Source organism: Taeniopygia guttata, chromosome 4, assembly GCF_048771995.1.
Source record: "Taeniopygia guttata chromosome 4, bTaeGut7.mat, whole genome shotgun sequence".
NCBI lineage: Eukaryota > Metazoa > Chordata > Aves > Passeriformes > Estrildidae > Taeniopygia > Taeniopygia guttata.
In genome coordinates this window covers 66,429,234-66,447,229 of record NC_133028.1, presented here as the reverse complement: position 1 = coordinate 66,447,229, position 17,996 = coordinate 66,429,234, and the positions used below count along the sequence as shown (strand labels likewise).

Genomic DNA, 17,996 nt, shown 5'->3' with positions numbered 1-17,996 from the left:
AGCAGCTACTGATTTGACAAATGAAATAGATAAGAGATAATTAAACAAGAATGAACATCTATAGGCTTGCACTCTTAAAATTCCATGTTCATTCCAGACAATATCTATTTCATGCAGAAAAAAACTCAAAGGACAATCCCTCTGGAGAAAAACAAAGCTTTAAATTTATATTGGCACCCAACTACTGCAAATGCTGAATGATGACTTGTTCCTTTTGAAACCACAAGAGCTCACTATCCAAGTAGATCATCTTGAACGCCAGATGGATTTTATGCCAATCAAGGCTAAACCATTAAATAACCATAAAATGGCAATGGCCAGAGGCAAGTTTTGTACCCAAAATAATTTTTTCCCACACTGTGTGTGCTGCTGCACGAGAACATTTTTAACTTTATGACATTACATAATGCTGAAGACCTCCATACAGCAACTGCAGCTCTCCATCTTTTCCCCCAGTGAATAATCTCTGAATAAACCTCTTTGAGGCCCAAGCAACAGCCACCCTCTTTGTTACTGACAGTGAACCTCAATTCCAGCACCCACTGGTCAGCTCTGAGCACTGCCTTTGTCAAACCCCTCTGTTTCTGCTTCCCCTCCACAGAGCACACAAAAGGACCCCATAACATTTATCTAATCACAGCCACAAATCCCAGTGTGTCAAAAGTATCACACACTCATAAATACTCCATGTTTCTTGAGAGTCAGGAGGCCAATTAGGAATATACACATATACAAGATGTGCGTGTGTTCTGTGTATCTTACACACATCTCTTCATTTCTAAAATAAACAGCTTATAACACAGCCTCAAAGTACATTTTTTAATTTATTCTGCTCATGTGACCAATGTAATGTTTCTTTCTGTTCCTCTAAGGCTCTAAGACGTTGTGCTACCTTCCTTCTTCAAAAAAACACATGGAATGCACAGGATTATTAAAAGTATGGCACATCCTGTGCTGTTCTTACGCAGAAAAGTTTTGGGGATTTTTTTTTAAGAGTTTGCTTCATATATAAATTTCATAAGCAAGACTGATATTTTACAGATTTACAACCACTCTTGCTTGTGTGCACTTGAGCTCTAATCAATCTCTTCAAAATGATCAAAGTTTTGGCCAGGTAAGGAGGATGGAAAGACTGACATTTGAAAGAAAGTATAAGGTCAACTAGAGGCAGAGTGGAAGGAAATACTGTACTGGAAAGAAACCAGGACCAGCAGTACTTGACCTTTCTGCCCCCCCAAAATAATCTATTGTCTCTGAGAAACTGAAGTTCAATTGGCCCTCCAGTAAAAAACAGGCTTGTCTGAAGAGGACAGACATCTAATTTTCTATGAAAAACTGCATTTCTATTTCCATATTTCAGTTTTTTTTCACTTTTCTAGGTGATATGTATTAGACTTGTCATCTTAAAATGGGAATATGCAATTTCCACTATGATCTGTGGGATGTGAGAGCTTTGAGATATTAAGGTCTGAAAATGCTTTTGCTGACTGATAAGACACAGGAATAGACACATATATAAACTGTAGCACCTTCTTCAAACAGAGTACAAGGATTAGTTTCACATGTAACTCAATCCTGCAATGTAATGACTGTCCCATCTGCCTGAGAAAGAGGAGAGTGAGACAGGAAGAGAAGACATGATTTTTATTTCTGACTCTGGAAAAAAAAAAACCTATTTAAAGCAAAAATATAGACTAAAATAATTGGTATGCAGTATTCCAGAGATAAGAACTCGTGGAAGTTGTGGTCATAAATTACCACTCAAGTCATTATACAAAAAATAATGAAAGCATCTACAGCTATCTTGAGCAGAATAAAAAATTGTAGGTGAAAATAGTCAAATGTAAAAAGGAAATTTAGTATTGGGTAGCCCACAATAGATATTCCCCACAGGGACATTTTTCTCTAATTGTCCACTACTGGCTTTCCTGCAAATTCTACATAAACATCTGGAATCATGCAATGTGCAAGACAGCTCTGGAGGAATGGGCTGCCCTGGATGACATTTACTGTGTCCCCAGCATGTGCAGAACAGGAGCCCAGGTAAAATAAGGAAAATTATTGAAAACATCAATTTTAACCCTCTCGAAGCGTGCATTAAGCAACAGACCATGATGGGCAGCTGGGTGAGTGGAGCATTCAGGAATGAACAGTGGAGGCAAATGCTGTTATGTCCAAACCCCAATAGATCAGCAGCCTCTGGCACTGTGTAGTCAGCAAAAGGCTTCTCCTGAAGAGTGATTTTGGTGAAACAAGGCAGAAACTTAAAGTACAAAAAAATATGACCAGTAAGTGAAGGCACACTTGGAAAAATTCTCAAGCAATTCTCAATTCTCAAGGACTAGGACTAGACACAGATTACAGTGTTTAAGTACAGCTCTACTTGATTCATGAGGAAAATTGAAGGAAAAGCTGAAACGGTGAAGTATGCTTTCATACCACTCCTATTTGTAATTAAAGCAAGGAAAAAGAATAAAATAGAACCACCATACCAAGTTAGTCTGCAAAAGCACACTCTGAATCCAAGATCAGTGAATCTTGGATCCATAATGTGGGAAAAACTGCATTTACACTGCAAGCTGGCCAAGAGCTGATAAACAGTATAACAATCTGAAAGCTGAAAAAGTTATTGACAATGATTTGGAGTTAGAGAAATCCTCAAGGTACTATCCAGAGCCAGGCTGAGATTATCCCAAAAGAATACAGCAAATCTCCTAACTTGCAGTCATCAGCAAACTATCTTGGTTGACATTCTTCATGAAATTAATATATTTTATTCTCAATGAAATTACATCAGATCATTCATTATAAACCATAACAGTTAATAGACCCTTGAAACTTTCCTGCCAAGCTGTTATTCTAATTTTGCATCTAATTATATAAATTTCTGAGCAAATTTACAGCTGCTCAGAATGAGCCATAATTGAGAGCTGGCATTTCCCTGTGACTGCCTCATGGAGAGTCAGTATCACAAAACAAAACACCTACACTAATTTACACCCATTCTGATGCCTTCCTTTGAATCCTTGAGCAAACATTTTGACATTTGATAGCTCTAAAAGACATTATTCCTCAATATTCAGCTTTCCCACCTAGCTCCCAAAAGCTTAGATATTGCATACAAGGGGGGCAGGCTGCATGAAGGGTACCTGACAGTGATCTATGAACTGTCACAGGATATGCTGCATTTTAGCCCTGCAAGCATGCACAGCATCCCAAATTTCCTCACTGAGCAACAAGAGGCTGTGAGCAGATGTTGAAAATATCAGACCAGATTTCACCAGAAACAGTCACTTCTGAATTCAAACTCATGTCATTCAACATCAGAAGCATTAAGATTCCATGTAATAAATGAAATTCCTTTTCCCACACAAGCTAATCTCCGACTATTAACCTGTCATACAATTCATACAGGAACCCAACCAGTATGAATTTGTAAATAGTAACATCCAAATTGCATTATTAATGGTGCAAATAACTCTTATGGGGTCCAAAACCATAAAATGAATGGGTGTGCTTGGCTCTTGGCAAGCAAAGAGGGTACATGAAATTCCCTGAACAGTGTTTCATTCCTTGGGCAATCTAAGCCATCTGAAGGGTAATTATGCCACAAGCAGGAAGTGTAAGGCCACAGTATCCCTGCAATTAAATCCTGCTGCTGCACTGAGGCTGTGAAGACAAAGGGAAAGGAGGAGAGGAACTCACATCACATTGGAAGGGCTTCTCCCCGGTGTGGGTCCTCATGTGCTCATCCAGGCCTCTCTTCTGACTGAAAGCCTTGTTACACTCCGAGCACTGGTACGGCTTTTCCTGCATGCAATGACAACAGAGAGTGAAAGTGAGTCAACCCAGAGCCCAGGTCATTAAAGGAGTGGAATTCCATGCTGGATGGTGCAAGTTTTATATTCTCTCCAAGGTATTACAGTCAGTGAAAACAACAGAAAATGACTTTCAAATGATTAAGTGAAAGCTGGGAAAGCTGTGGCCTGACAGTTTCCACTTCAGCACCCACTTATGAATTAATTATCTGTTCCAGTCTTTCAAACCCAGCCATTTGGGGAGTCTGCTTTTTGTCACCTGAAAGGTACAGAAACATAAAATTCCAATGTTCTTTCCTTTATCCTCCACAAATGCTTAAAGCATACAGACAAGTAAGATTATCCACAAAAACTTCGAGTTTGTTTGGAGTTTTCCAAGCAGGGGTAGAGATATAGGGAGGAAGAGGAGGTACAACGAAAGCTTGTGGTAGCAGAAAAACTTACTTTGAAAAGTGGTGACAGAAGGTTAATTACATATTCATTGCAGAATCTCAAAAGAAGTACAGATGGCAACCAAACCATCTGTGTTTTTATTAGAACTATTGGTTAGCAGCTACTGTAAAACATGATGTTAGAAAAGTTGCAATCTCACTGACCTGAAACAAGTAATTGGAGATAAATAAGGAAACCCACTTATGTAAAGATCTTTTCTTTGATGTTCTTCTTTCATATAGAAATTTATAGAGGTGGAATTCTGCCTTAATTCCACTGAAGTTACAAAAGAACTGTATAGAAATCAATTAAAATGCAAGACCAAAAAAACAATAAAAACAACCAATCAATTAAATGCAAAAATTAGCATTATGGCACTACACATGGCCTCATTAAAATTTTCACCTTGTAGAGGCACCCTTATTTTTGTACCAATAGACTTTACTCTCATTCTACTTTTTACTGTGGTCTCTAATTCTGTACTGATTAAGTTCTGAAGAAAAGTATTTTAAGAAAAAAAAGTAAACACTTTTTACTAAATTAAATTGAAAGCAATGACTATAAATAAATAGGCAAAAAAAAAAAAAAAGCAGCTAGATCTATGAATTAACAAATAATAGGGAGTAATCAAGTTCTTTGGAGAGATGATGTGGGATCCAAGGATAAGCGAGATGGAACAGCCCAGGCATTGAAGCAACAAAGAGAATAAACTGTCTTGTTATTGAATTCCTACTCTCAGCTGCTGAAAACCACCAGGTCTCCATATATTGCTGAATCCTGCCAGGATTCACCAGCATTCACCACACACCTAATACAGTGCACTATCAATTAGTGCTGGGTATGTCCCAGTCTCTCTCCTTAGGGCAGGTCCAGAGACCTCAGTGGGGCAAAGATGGGGTTCTTTCATTTTGCAGTCTCCTCCCATCAAGATTCCTAGAAAAGGCAGTGTTATTTCCATGATTCTTCAGTAGACAGGAAAACTTAACGAATTACCTAAAAGAGATCTTAATCTATCTGTGAAAGAAAAAAACTAATTAACATCTATAAGTTCATGTCACAGGGAGTTTTGCTGACCTGACTAAAGGCTTCATGGAGCAAGGTCTGCATTTTTAAGGGAAAAGTATAAATAAGCCATGTGAAAAGCAGGTTTCTGCAACAGCCCCTTAATTGGTTTTGCATTGTGGTTAACACAAACCACATTTCTGTGAGTTCTCCAAAAGCAGCCTTTCTCTGTGGAGATTGTTCCCCAGAAAGTGCAAAGTGGACTATACGATGTGCACATCTTAAACACCTACAAAAGCATTCACTACTACAAACTGCACCAGGTGGTCTCGCTCCCTTTTTATTATCTTGGTCTTCAGCTATCTGAAGAACTGACTTGATAATGACCAGGTCAATCATTCCAGTGCTAAATGGATTTCAGTATTCCATTTTGAACAAAGAACCATTTTAAACTCTGAGAAGCTGGAGTCAAAAACCTGGGCTGTATTATCTTCCCCCAGGTTAAGTTTGCCTGTTCTGTATTTTATATTTGTAGTATTCTCTGTGGCAAAAATGGTGAATCTAACATCCCCTTGGCATTTGTATTGAAATTCACATCTGTAGTGCATGAAACACATCCAAAGCTGTCTTTGATCTAATTTTAGAACGCTTCCATCTGTATATTCCAGTGACTTCAGCAGACATGACTGATTCACACCAGCCTCCTCTCTCCTGTGTGAAGCTGCCCTCCATTCACTGCTGAAAAGCTGCCCTGTTTCAGGAAAAGCAGTAGTGCTGTCCAGAGCAAAACCTAGCCCTCAGTTAATCTCCAGAGAAAAAGACTTTTTTTGTTATTGATTTTGAAGAAGACATCATCCTCACAGATCAGTTTCTTCAAAACAAAACATTCTGCGCTTTTCCTTTCCACTCTGCTTCTTCTCCCCCTTGTGTCAAATTTCCATTGCACAATGCTTGGAGAAAGTAACACTTGTAACATGGAAAATGTGATGTTTGCTTGGCATAATCATCACTGCATTAAATGTGAGCAGAGGAAAAAAAAAAAAAAAGGATAAAAACCATGCTAAGAGGCCTGAAAAAGTTAGTGCCACCACAAAAAGACAAAAGGGGCCAAGGCTGAGATGAGAATAAAGCTGGATAAATTTAAAAGATCAAAAAAAGGGGAAAATCTGCTAACTATCAGCAAAACAGGAGCTCATTGGGAAGAGGATCCAAACCTGACTTCAGTAGAGTTAGCAAGTGCTGGTACTATAAATCTGCCCTCTGCTGAAGAAGCATCTGCCAGGCCATGGCTATGGTGGTAGCCAAGCTGATGGATTCCATGTGTTTTCTTTTATTGACCATCTAAACGAGGAAGGGAGCAGGTAGAGTGAGAGAGACAGGACGTGGCAGATACTCCAGTGATTTCATATCACAGTTTTAAGCATGCCAGGTATGAATAGAAATATGCAGATCAGGATTTACAACCTTCCTGCCTCTGAACAAGAACAACCTCACTCAGAACATGACAAATCTCAAGAACACTTGATGCACCTTCAGCAGCTTGATACAAAGTGTGCACAGAGTGTCCTGCAAGCACAGCAGATGAAAATACTCAAATGCAGAATATTTGAACTGCTAGCTGCTGCTGCAGTTGCCTGTATGTCCCTTAAGAAATATAAATGCATTATGTACATTAAGTCAGCACTTGTGCACTGCAAACCTGGTAATACTGGTTGTTTCTGTAAACCTGGTAATATTGGTTACACAGGTGAAACACGTATGACTTTGGTAGGAGTCTCTCCAATTTACTTTCTAAATCTGAATTTAGAACTATTCCATCAGCTCAACTGTTACAGCAAGACAAACATAATTTAAACACTATTATTACCAAATAAATGTATCTCAAGATTAAAATAAGAGTTAAGAACACAACTACCAACTTGACGGGCCTGTATTTTCAACATGCTGAAAACTGAAGCTTGAGAGAAGTTCAGAGAAAAAAGGAAAAGCTCATCAGGTTTTGTATTACATGTAAATATTTACACTTGTGACATGAACGTGAAAACTGACAGACAGGAATAATGGTGATACTACAGAACACCAAAAAAATTAAAATAAAGCATCCTTTTCTTTCTATTATTCTAAAACAAAGTCTTCCTTTGCTCACAGAAAAATATTAAAATGTCTTTTTATGAGATACTGATACAGTAACACTATATGCTTTCAAAAGGAGTTTTATGTGAAAATTTTGAAAATATCAGTATTACTGTTACTAAATATGATTGATATGCTTGCATTATCACCTGGACAGAGGGTTAATAAAAAAAATGTTTTGAAAAAAATCAGGCAAATGGAAAAATATGGCCTAGAATTAACAAACATGACCAGCCAAATAACATTAAAATACACCAGTCATGTCTGCAGCAAACAGGATCTCACTACTCTCAAAGAGAAATCTGGAAATCCTTCAGCACTGCCAACCTGAAAATGCAGGAAATCCGCTTACACTTATAAATCACAGATAGCCCAAGCTAACAGACTCCAATTTTGTATCTAAGTCTGGAAAACATTCAAGAACTAACAAGATGCTCTCTTAGAACCTGAAGGTTTCTGCGGGTTACAGCAAATGGCTGACCCAGAGACGGAGGCCTACTCAACTTACAAATATAACATTGACATTGGAAGACAAAGGGTGATAAGAATTTACAACTCTACAGAAATAGTAGGGATTTGCAACTTATAATATTAAGCCTCAATTAAAAATTACTTTACAAGAACACGTTGAAAAGTAAAATCCTTTAAAAAAATATTTCCAACAATTAGAGCAGGCCAAAAAATTTTCCTGTTAAAACAACTGTGAAATAATTTTGGCAGATTTAAACAAAATGTGACTTTTATTCTAAATGACTAATGGCTTTTTTAGAACAGGTCTCAATTACTTCAGTTTTAGGAGTAATAAAAAAATAATCCTTTTTGCAATAAAATTTATAATTAAAATAAAAGCATGCATCTTCTCTGAAATGTCTGCCAGAAAAAAAAAGTGCGTTCCTTAAAAAGATCCAGTATATGCAATTCATTGCGCCTTACCATATCATTAACTTCCCATTTTCTATGGCAGTCCTGCCTATTTGCTGCCCATAAACTAAAAAGTTCTCAATTCTTCGCAATTTTTTGAACTGCTGAGGTAATTTCTGGCCTTAAAATTTAGTGAAGGAGGGTTTATTCAATCAGCATTGATGAAAATTCAATAAATGTTCACCTGTTCCTGGAAAATAACAGTATCAATATAGAAAAAGTACATTTTCACTCTACAAGGAAAGCATGATCATCAGTCAACATCACATAAAAATTGTGAAAATATAGGTGCAGTGGGATTCAAACCTTCCACATTATGTGCAAACACATATTCCAGAAGCAAGGAAACCACAGCCCTGGCAAAGACATCATCCTCAGGCAGATGTTTAGGAACTCACCCCTATCTTACCAACAGGGAAATATAGATAAAATCCAAGATGGAAGACCCCTTCCAAATTCAATCATCACAACATATTATTTCATTACTCACTGTCATGTGCACAGAAGTCTATATTTAGTACACAAAAAAATCTTTTTTTGACAGTATGGTGCTTCTAAAACATACAACACTTTCTCAAACTTTAAACTCAAATATTTCCTGGGAAACACAGGAGAAGTGAAATTATGTCAATATTGTACTTGCATTATTCTTATTTACTACTACTTTAATACTCCTCTGAGTTAAAAAAGAGGGGGCAGTGTAAAGTTCAATATGAGTGCCTTGGAAAGCCTGTTTAACTCAGGACCTCTTGTTCTGGGAACAAAGACACTGTCTGCAAGAGTCCTCTACAGGGGACTGCCTCACTTCCACACTCACCATGATTTATCCCTATTCCCATGAAATTCATAAATAAAACTCGAAATTATTTCAACGTAGGTTAACTTCCATACATATTGTGATTTAAAAGTATTTAAATATTAATGTGATTTAAAATAGTAGGCACTTATGCATGAAACAAAAATTATACACTGAAATGTCTCTAATTTTTAAATTACCTCAGAAATGTACCTCATTTAAGCACAGGCTGGCAGCTTCCACCCACTGGAACTCAGATTCTTAAAGAAGTTATAAAAATTAAATATAGCTGTTATATGTAAATATGAAATATTCAAATCAAGTGATGAAAAGTCATTTTCAAATAGCTTCAACTCTCTCTGTTTTCCATCACTAAATCCAACTGTAATAAAATCACCATTCTCAGAAGTAATGAAAACATCAATTCAACACGACAACAACTCTGGGCACCTATCAATGGCCATATTTCCAAGTACTAGCAATTCTATTGCTGCAACAAAGAATAATTTTTCAACATGTTTAAGCTTAAACATTGTAATGTTAGGCACTTAATAAAGCCTTAAGAGCTGACGCTTCCTGCAGTCTGAGGTTTGGAAATGTGCATGAAACTCCGTCAAAACTGATATGCTCTGTAAACTCATTTCATCAACAACTTCATTATGTTTTCCTAGGCTGTTATATTTCTCCTTAAGGAAAAAAACCCAAACCCATCAAACTATAAAGCAAACACATTTATGTTCATAGAAACAAATCAGTACTCAGGTGACATTTTAATATCAGGTGGGTGGTGTTTTCTCCCCTGCCCTGGCCAGCAGGGGTTTGGCCTTACTTTCTCTTTTTACTCCAGAGCTGGAGCCGACACCTGTGGCCACCCAGGCTGTGCTCACTTTAGCAGCTGCCAGACCTTAATCAACTTTCTACAATGATTTTTCCAGCAGACTTCCCTGATCCCCAGCATCAGGTCCAGCATTTAAGCCCATTGGTAAAATACACTGACATTTAATCTCCACTGTCTTTGGTGAATGCTATAGTATTACTTTTAAGCTACTTCACAAACTTTTTGGCCAAAAGACCAGATTATTTTTTGCAAGATATTTATGAATAAAAAATATTTTATCACTGCAGAAGCATAACATGGTTGTGTTAATTTCCACATTGCTAGGCTCAGCTGATACAAAAATATCTTCAGGATTTATAAATATTGATCTTTATTCTTCCAATAACAATGTTGCACGCAAGAATAAATTTCAAGTAAAATGTATGCGTAGGAAAGAATGAAAAAGGAAAAGCCTACAACCTTACACCATTTTGAAAAGTCAAACCAGGGGATGACTGACAAGAGAAATTTCAGGTGTGACTTCCTGGTTTTTCTTCTCAGAACTGACAGAAGGACCCAAACCTTTGACAAACACGGTGCATTTTTTATTTCCTAATCTTTAGTTCATCTTTGTTTAAACAGCCCAGGAACACAGAACAAGTCCTAGTACGTTAGCATTGTGCTCAGGAGTCTCAAAATCTTTCTGCACAGGTTTCTTTCTTCCCTGGAGAAGTCCTTATACGGTGCAGTTCAAACACAGAACTTCTAAATCAGAATTCAGATCATGAGCCCTCACCTCAAGAAAGACACACTTGAACAGCTCAGCAGCTGCTTTCTCTGCGGAAGAAGAGCTGGTTTGGTTCCTGTACCCTGCATTCCTGACAAGTATCAACCTACTACTAAGATTAAATATATCTGCACATTTTTGCCAAGACCCAAATGGTGTCTTGCCCATGTACCTCTCAGCATTGTTGCTCTCCCACTTCCCTTTCCTTCCTTTCCAATTCCCTTCACCATGCTGTTCTTCCTCATCAGCTAAAATACATATTTATTCCTTTGTACCTGCACTAATATTTACTCACCTGAACAATAAAATAACATTAGCTTATTATCCTGTAGTACTTCATGGATCAGTACTTCTGTTCTACACAACAGATTCTGGCATAATTCCTTCCTCTGGCTTGAAAATCCATGGGAGTCAGTAATAAACTGTTTTTTCTTTCCTCTTTTTTTATTAGTAATTTCAATCCATTTTTTTCCTCCTCCTCCTAAGATGACTTTGATTTTTTAGCTGCCCAGTTCTACTTAAATATTAAATAAGGTGAACTGTGAGGAAAAGGGGAAGTTGGGACATGCAAGATTATAGCAACAATTATAGGCTTCAATTTAGAAATTACTATTAATGTAAATGTTATCAGTACTGATTCTTGTTACTTCAAAGTAAAAAAAATACTTACATGGAGACAAATTAACATGTAATGGCAATCAAATATGAATGAGCCTCACTGTCAAGTTTTGGGATAGGAGCAGCATCACCACAAAAAGCACGTCTAAAAAACCATGTTTGGCCTGCACATTTTAATCCTACAGCATAGCTGTGGGGATAACCAGCAGTCTTCTTAGCACCTTCACACACCAAAATAAAAAAATCTGAAGTGTGACCTTTCATACGTAGACAACCAACACATCTCAAGTATTAGAAGCAGATGGATTACATTTGGTGTAAACAGATCTTTGTACCTCTATGGATGGTATTTGGCCTCCATGGTACAGTAGAGATATTTTAAAACAAGTTTTATTGTGTTCTTAGTGCAACACAAAGCCTGTCTAATTACAGTGTCTACATATATTAAAAAGAAATATCCACTCCTTAAAATTTATCTTCCTAAATCCTCCCTTTCCTAGCAGCTAAAAAATGCTTAGAAGAAAACATCACTTGGTGTAAATCACTGTAGGCTTTAAAAGCCTAATAGTATTTTTTTCCTCTATTTTTCTTCTACAGAGGCTGGGGAGTGTTTGTTGTTTTTACCCAAACTGTATGAAAAATCATGGAAAAAAATTGAATTTGGCACTGTTTCAGAGCTTGTTTACCCCTCACAGTCATGCAGAACTTAGATGGGTCATGAAATTTCTCCTAGTGCAAACACAAGTTAAGAGGACACAGTAACAGCAGAAAATAATTTATAGCACTTCTTAAAGTGATTTAACAGCTGCAAAAAAAGAGGGAGAAACAACTAACAACATTGGACTAGCCTGTTCCCAATGAACTACCAGGACTATTGCACAAACTACTCATTACTTGTATAGTCTGGGGTACAAAAGCAACAACATTATCTAGGACCTCATAGCTAATATGCTCAAGACCCACACAGAGCAGTAGAAATTTAAACAGTTTATAATTTTACTTATATAGAAAGCAATTCTGTGTGCTTATTTGCATATGGAGACTACTAAGTTAAATGTCACCTTCCCTATTTCCCAGCAGATGCAGAATTTTCTTGGTTTGGCCTCAAGGCTGCACTGATCTCTGTGAGCTGTAAGAGCACCCAGTTAAATTAAAGTTATTTAATTTATTGTTAATTATTTAATTATTTAATTGTCACCCATTAATAAAGTACTAGAAAAGCTCACAGTGACTGGACTGTATAGGCACAGTAAGAATCAAAGCACTGGATACTGAAGTTTCACTCTCAGTGAAGCCTTTACAGAACTGTTTACTCAGTAAACAACATTAATTTATATCTATAAACCACGGGTTAAATGAAGAGGTTAGTACAGCTATTATTTCAACATTAAAGAACTCAAACACAGAAAAAATAGAAGGTAGTGGAGTTCTAATTAGAATTTGTAAGTTAATGACTTGAATCTTTGCTTCTTATTTTGATAGGCATAAAATACCTTGGTTGGCAGAGCCTAATCTCTACACAAACAGGAATTAATTACTTTTTGCCACACAAGTCACAGACAATCCTCAAGCAACCATTAAAAACTCCTCCTTATGTGGGACTTACCCTGGTGTGGGTGCGAATGTGCATCTTCAAGCCATCGTTCTTGCTGAAAGCTTTGTCACAGTAAGGACACTGGTAAGGACGCTCACCTGAGAACAAGAGAAGCATCAGGATGCAGCAATGTGCCCTCAGAGGATGAAGGCCTTGCAGCACAGCTCTTTGTTGAACTGAACCACTTTTCTCTGCAACGAGCAGATTTAAACTTTAGAAAAATTACAAATAATCCTGCCTGAGTGGGATGGAGTACTGGATCAAAATATTTCTCTTTTCTGACTGATTTTGCACTACAATATATGAATACACACAGACAGCCTTGGGGGAAATAAAACCAAAAGGAAAACACCTACTGCCCTTGCTCAAACCACATTCTACAGTGATTTACACATGGTCACTTTTATAGTTAGGCATTAACTGCTCCCAAATATTTTTTCTATTTCACATCTGGTCATTATTAGAGGCCTCTGGGTGTTGGAATCCAAATGGAATATAAAATCCACTCTTTTATAATGCTGGATCTGTGTTAGAAGCTGGTTAATCAAAAGTTTCTGCAATATTTGTGTCCCAATTCATGACTGAAGTAGAAGCAGAACTATCTTAGCATCACCCTTGCAGCATCCCATATCTGAAAGGTATTTGTTTAATGCTCCATTACACCGGTGTCATTTGGCATCGATTTTCCCAAACTCACATTAGTGTAATGTGGATACTGAGCTGTTCAGAGATAAACAGTAAAGAGTTCCTGAGCACCATCATTTGGAAGAAATGTACTTGAATTTTTAACTCTTTCGGCAATGCACTGGAATCTGAGTGTACTGCCTCCTGTTCCTGTACACAACACTTTAAAAGCAAAGATCAGGCTGTTTCCATTACAAAACACAGTAGAAAAAATTATGATAGAAAACTTTCTGTTAATGACATGGATTTTTTTCTACACAACCATAACGCTGAAGGTGTCTTCTCAAATAAAGGTTTGTCACAAGTTAAGCAAAGCCCTTTTTATAAAGTCAATGAACAGCTTTCTGCTAACAACAGGTATTTCTGCATATAGATTTAATACAGACCAAATATCAAGCACTTATTAACACTCATACTCAATCTTCTAAAATAGGCAAGCAAGATTAACTACATTTCACAGTTAAAAAAAAAAAAAAAACAAACCAGACTGATATTCCAAAGATATTGACAAAGAACCACTGCTGAACATGAAATCTCCATTTCCATATGTTGTGTAGAGATTATGGGGCACCTGAGGTGAGATGATTATTTAGGGAAGAGGATGGCCACCCTCTCCTACTTTGTAGACAGATTATTTTGTTCTTTTGTCTTTTATTTCTGTATAGGTAACTGTAAATGATAGAAGCACAAGACTGGCCAGCAAGGCACTTGTAAACACAAATATTTTTCTCTCTTGTGTTGTCATCTCTCAGAAAGCTCAACTGTGTGAACTGGGGTTTTGGGACTCTTTTTAGGACAATGACAACAATCTCTGTGTTAGAGCTGAGTTTTTACTGAGCAGTTTGATATATGATCCTCTCTCTCCTGACCCTCGATGCCTTTAATTCATGCCCCCGAAATTCAAACACTACAACAGTTGTCAGTACTCAAAATATTGAATTAATTCAGCTGACATTTTTATGTCTGGGGGCTTTTGAATAGGGAATTTAAAGCTTTCAGCAGTTTGTAAGCAGATGAGCGATGACAGGTAGGAGTTGTACCCTCCTCCCTCTCTCCCCCACCCTCATGTCTCTTTAAAGAGAAAGACTTTTGCCTTCAAAGGATGGGCTTGAATGTGTCTGAAACACATTAACAGTGTCCCTCTGAAATCAACCACGGACACCATGGTGCTTGATGAGGAAAGCCTTAGGAGCTTACAGCAGATGCCAGCAGAGGGCAACAATGACTCCACATCAACGTGTCACACCTGAAAAAGTCGGGCTTGCGGCTGCCCTTATAAACTGTCCGGTGTCAGAAATCTTCACTGCTCCAAAAATCAAGTTTACTACCTCACACAGACTCCCAGCTCAGACTTGACATTCAAACTAAGAACTATCTTGTTTTTCTAAATTATATAAATTTCTCATGCACTTGTGTCAATAATTTTCAGTAAAACTACTTAAAAGATGTGCCTAAGAAATTTTATTATTGCTCTTATTTTTTTGTTATTCTCTTTGACTTTTGGAGTCTGCATGCTTAGAATTTTTTCAAGTGTCCTGGTTCTTACATAAGCATTTACCCTGTGCATACACATCATTTAAACTTGTAACTTATCTTCCACCTCAAAATGTTTGAGGATTTTACAAAATTAACAATGGGCCACTTATAATACATCTGTGCTAGCAACAACCAAGTTTCTTAGTATAAACTTCTGAGTAATAGCTCTCTGGAAAGGACCTCTCTTGTCTGCCTCAGAAGTGAATAAACTGCCCTCTGACAATGCTTTTTTTGCTATTTACTGTCTCAGGAGCCCAGGTAAATAACTCAGATTAACTATCTGATCTTGTGGACAGCAGATCTGACAAGATCATTACAACTCTACATATTACCTTCTCTATCTCTGGTAAAAATTAACTTACTTCCTTGCTTCTGAGCCAGCCTAGGCAAACATTATTCATGCTACCAGTCAGTTTCTCATCAGAATAATTCCACATTCAAGGAGACGATTGGGAAGCAGATGTTCCCCAAGAGAAGTCTTACACACTCTGTCCCACTCTACGTCCTGTAAGATAAACTGGAACAGTTTAAATTTCTCTCATCCTGTGATAAGCAAATGGAATAAGATGGCAACAAAGGAAAAGACAGTTTTGAAAGAATGAATGCTAGAAATATTCCTCCCACATGTGAAGGCTTGCTGAAGTGCAACATTTCATAGAAAACTACTGCCAGTGTCCACAAAGGAGAGGGGTTTGTGCTTGCACAAAGTTTAGAATTGTCACCGAGACAAGCTGGAGAGTAAGGGTCATGTGATACAAGCTCCTGGGAAAGCGACATTATCCAGCAGGGCCCTCACATCCATCTACAGCCAGACAAGGACTATGAAAACCTCATTATAAAAATTGCAGTAATAAACTTCAGGTTGTTCACAAGAAATTGTGGAGATTTCCAGATGCAAAACTCCTCTGATCAGAAAATGAATGGATCCCTAACAAGGAGAGTAACAGCAAAAGTTACTAAGAAAAGCAACTTCAATACCTGGCAAGTCATGAACCTCTATTTCTGTTGTCTTCACAAGAAGGAGTTACTAAGAATCAAAGTGAAAGAAAGTGATTTCACCTAGATAAACTACAATTTCTTCTTGGATTTGCTGCTAGAAGAACATTCATGAGATGGTGTCAATTTGTGGTAACACCATACTAAGAGCGGGCGCACTTTAGGTAAAGTCAATGTCAATTAACAACTATGCTATTTGCACCCTGCATTTTTATATAAACACATTTATATATATATTAATATATATAAAATATAGAAGCATTTTTATGGTTGGGTGTTTTTAAAATCTGTTTTCTAAACAAAACTATTGTTCTTATTAAAATAACAGAACAGTCAAGCAAGTCAAAGGTAACAAATGTTATGTTCACCCCTAAGTTACAGCTGACTGTCATGTCCCTGCTGCTCCAGAGCAAACTGCTCAACACATTTATGGCACTTCCGTACAAATAACCCCAAATAAATAATCCTGAGATAAATTGCAGCGGATTTAGCATAATTCAAAGTCTAGACATTCTACTTCCAGATTTTGCATGAACAAAAAAATCAGAGCTTTTAACATAATAAAAATAAATTTAACCTTAATACAAGGATTATGAAAAACAATTCCATGATTGAAAAACATATGGGATTTTGATCTGAAACCACATCATGACAGAATTGACATATTTTTTTCTCCCCTTCATCTCTAGTTTGAGTTCACAATACCTAATGGACCTTAATGTGGCTTAAGAAGTTAAATACCAGAGTCTTCAATTCCGGTTTTGAAGATTTCAAGATTTCAGTGGCTACAGCTAGACTTTTAATAAGGACTTTGAGACAGTTAATCAAACTGGTCATATGCATTGCTATTTTCACACTGTATTTTGCATTCCCTGGAGTCAGCTGAGCCACAAAAATGAACCTGTTTCTCAAGTTAGGTGGAAACCTGATTAGAACCACCAATGTTAGCGATTAATTCAGAACGACGACCTCAAATAAGATTAAGCAAGTATGGATTTTACAGGTGAGAAATGCATTCCCATCCAATGAAAAAAACAAAAAAGGAAACATCCAGCTGAGAAATAGTCCTAATCTGAAGAGCCCAGCAAACCAAAGAAACAGTCTCACTGTTCTTTCAAGCCATACCCAGGCATTAATTCTATTTCATCTGTGAAATTTTCAGTCCTGTTTACTGTCCCTGCTCTCTGCAGCTTGCTTAGACATCCAAATACAATTCTCAGATAATCATGTTAGCAGGATTCCCTGGCTTGCTGTCTTTACTGGAACTAAACTGCTCAGTTAAGGAATGAAGAATTTGAACTATGCAGTGAAATTATCAATGTGGGGTTTTTTTAATACACTTTTTAATATGTCTCTGCTAAGTTGGGGTATTCAGCATCAATGGTTTTGGTCAACACCCAGAACATCAGAAAAAGACCTACAACAAACTGCACTGAACATCAGATCTGATGTAGCATATGCAGCCTCAAGGAATTTCTCTTTTCAGTTTTCTTTATTAAAATTAACAAATATAATTATGGCAATGTGGTCCCTCAGACTCTTCCACAGACCATTTCCCATATCTCCCTTTCAGATGGTGAACTATTAATTATTGGGATTAAAAGATTGTTTCTTAAATAAAAATTATTATGTTTTTCTGTATAAACATATATATGTGCATTATTTCAAAATACCAGCTTTCAGAACAGTTACAGCAAACTATAATCCTTTTTAAAGTCCTAACTCAAGCCTGGAGTAAGGGAGAGGGTTAGAAGGGAGCCTCCACCATTGCCCAACTGCAGTGGAATGAGCACAGTTCACCTGGGGAGGAATTTGGAGGCCATCTGGATCACACATTTAACACTCCTTACCAGATGATCCAC

At 37.2% G+C, this 17,996-nt stretch overlaps 1 protein-coding gene across 2 annotated transcripts in view; it reads right to left on the bottom strand.

Annotated features, from left to right (window-relative positions):
• Positions 1-17,996, bottom strand: part of PRDM5 (PR/SET domain 5) — a 60,054-nt gene that overhangs the window by 3,028 nt on the left and 39,030 nt on the right. For both annotated transcript variants that reach the window (XM_030272014.4, XM_030272015.4), the window contains exons 14-15: positions 12,931-13,016; positions 3,706-3,810 (exon numbers count right to left, since the gene is read on the bottom strand). In XM_030272014.4, coding sequence (XP_030127874.3) covers positions 3,706-3,810; positions 12,931-13,016 — 191 coding nt within the window. The remainder of the gene's footprint in view (positions 1-3,705; positions 3,811-12,930; positions 13,017-17,996) is intronic.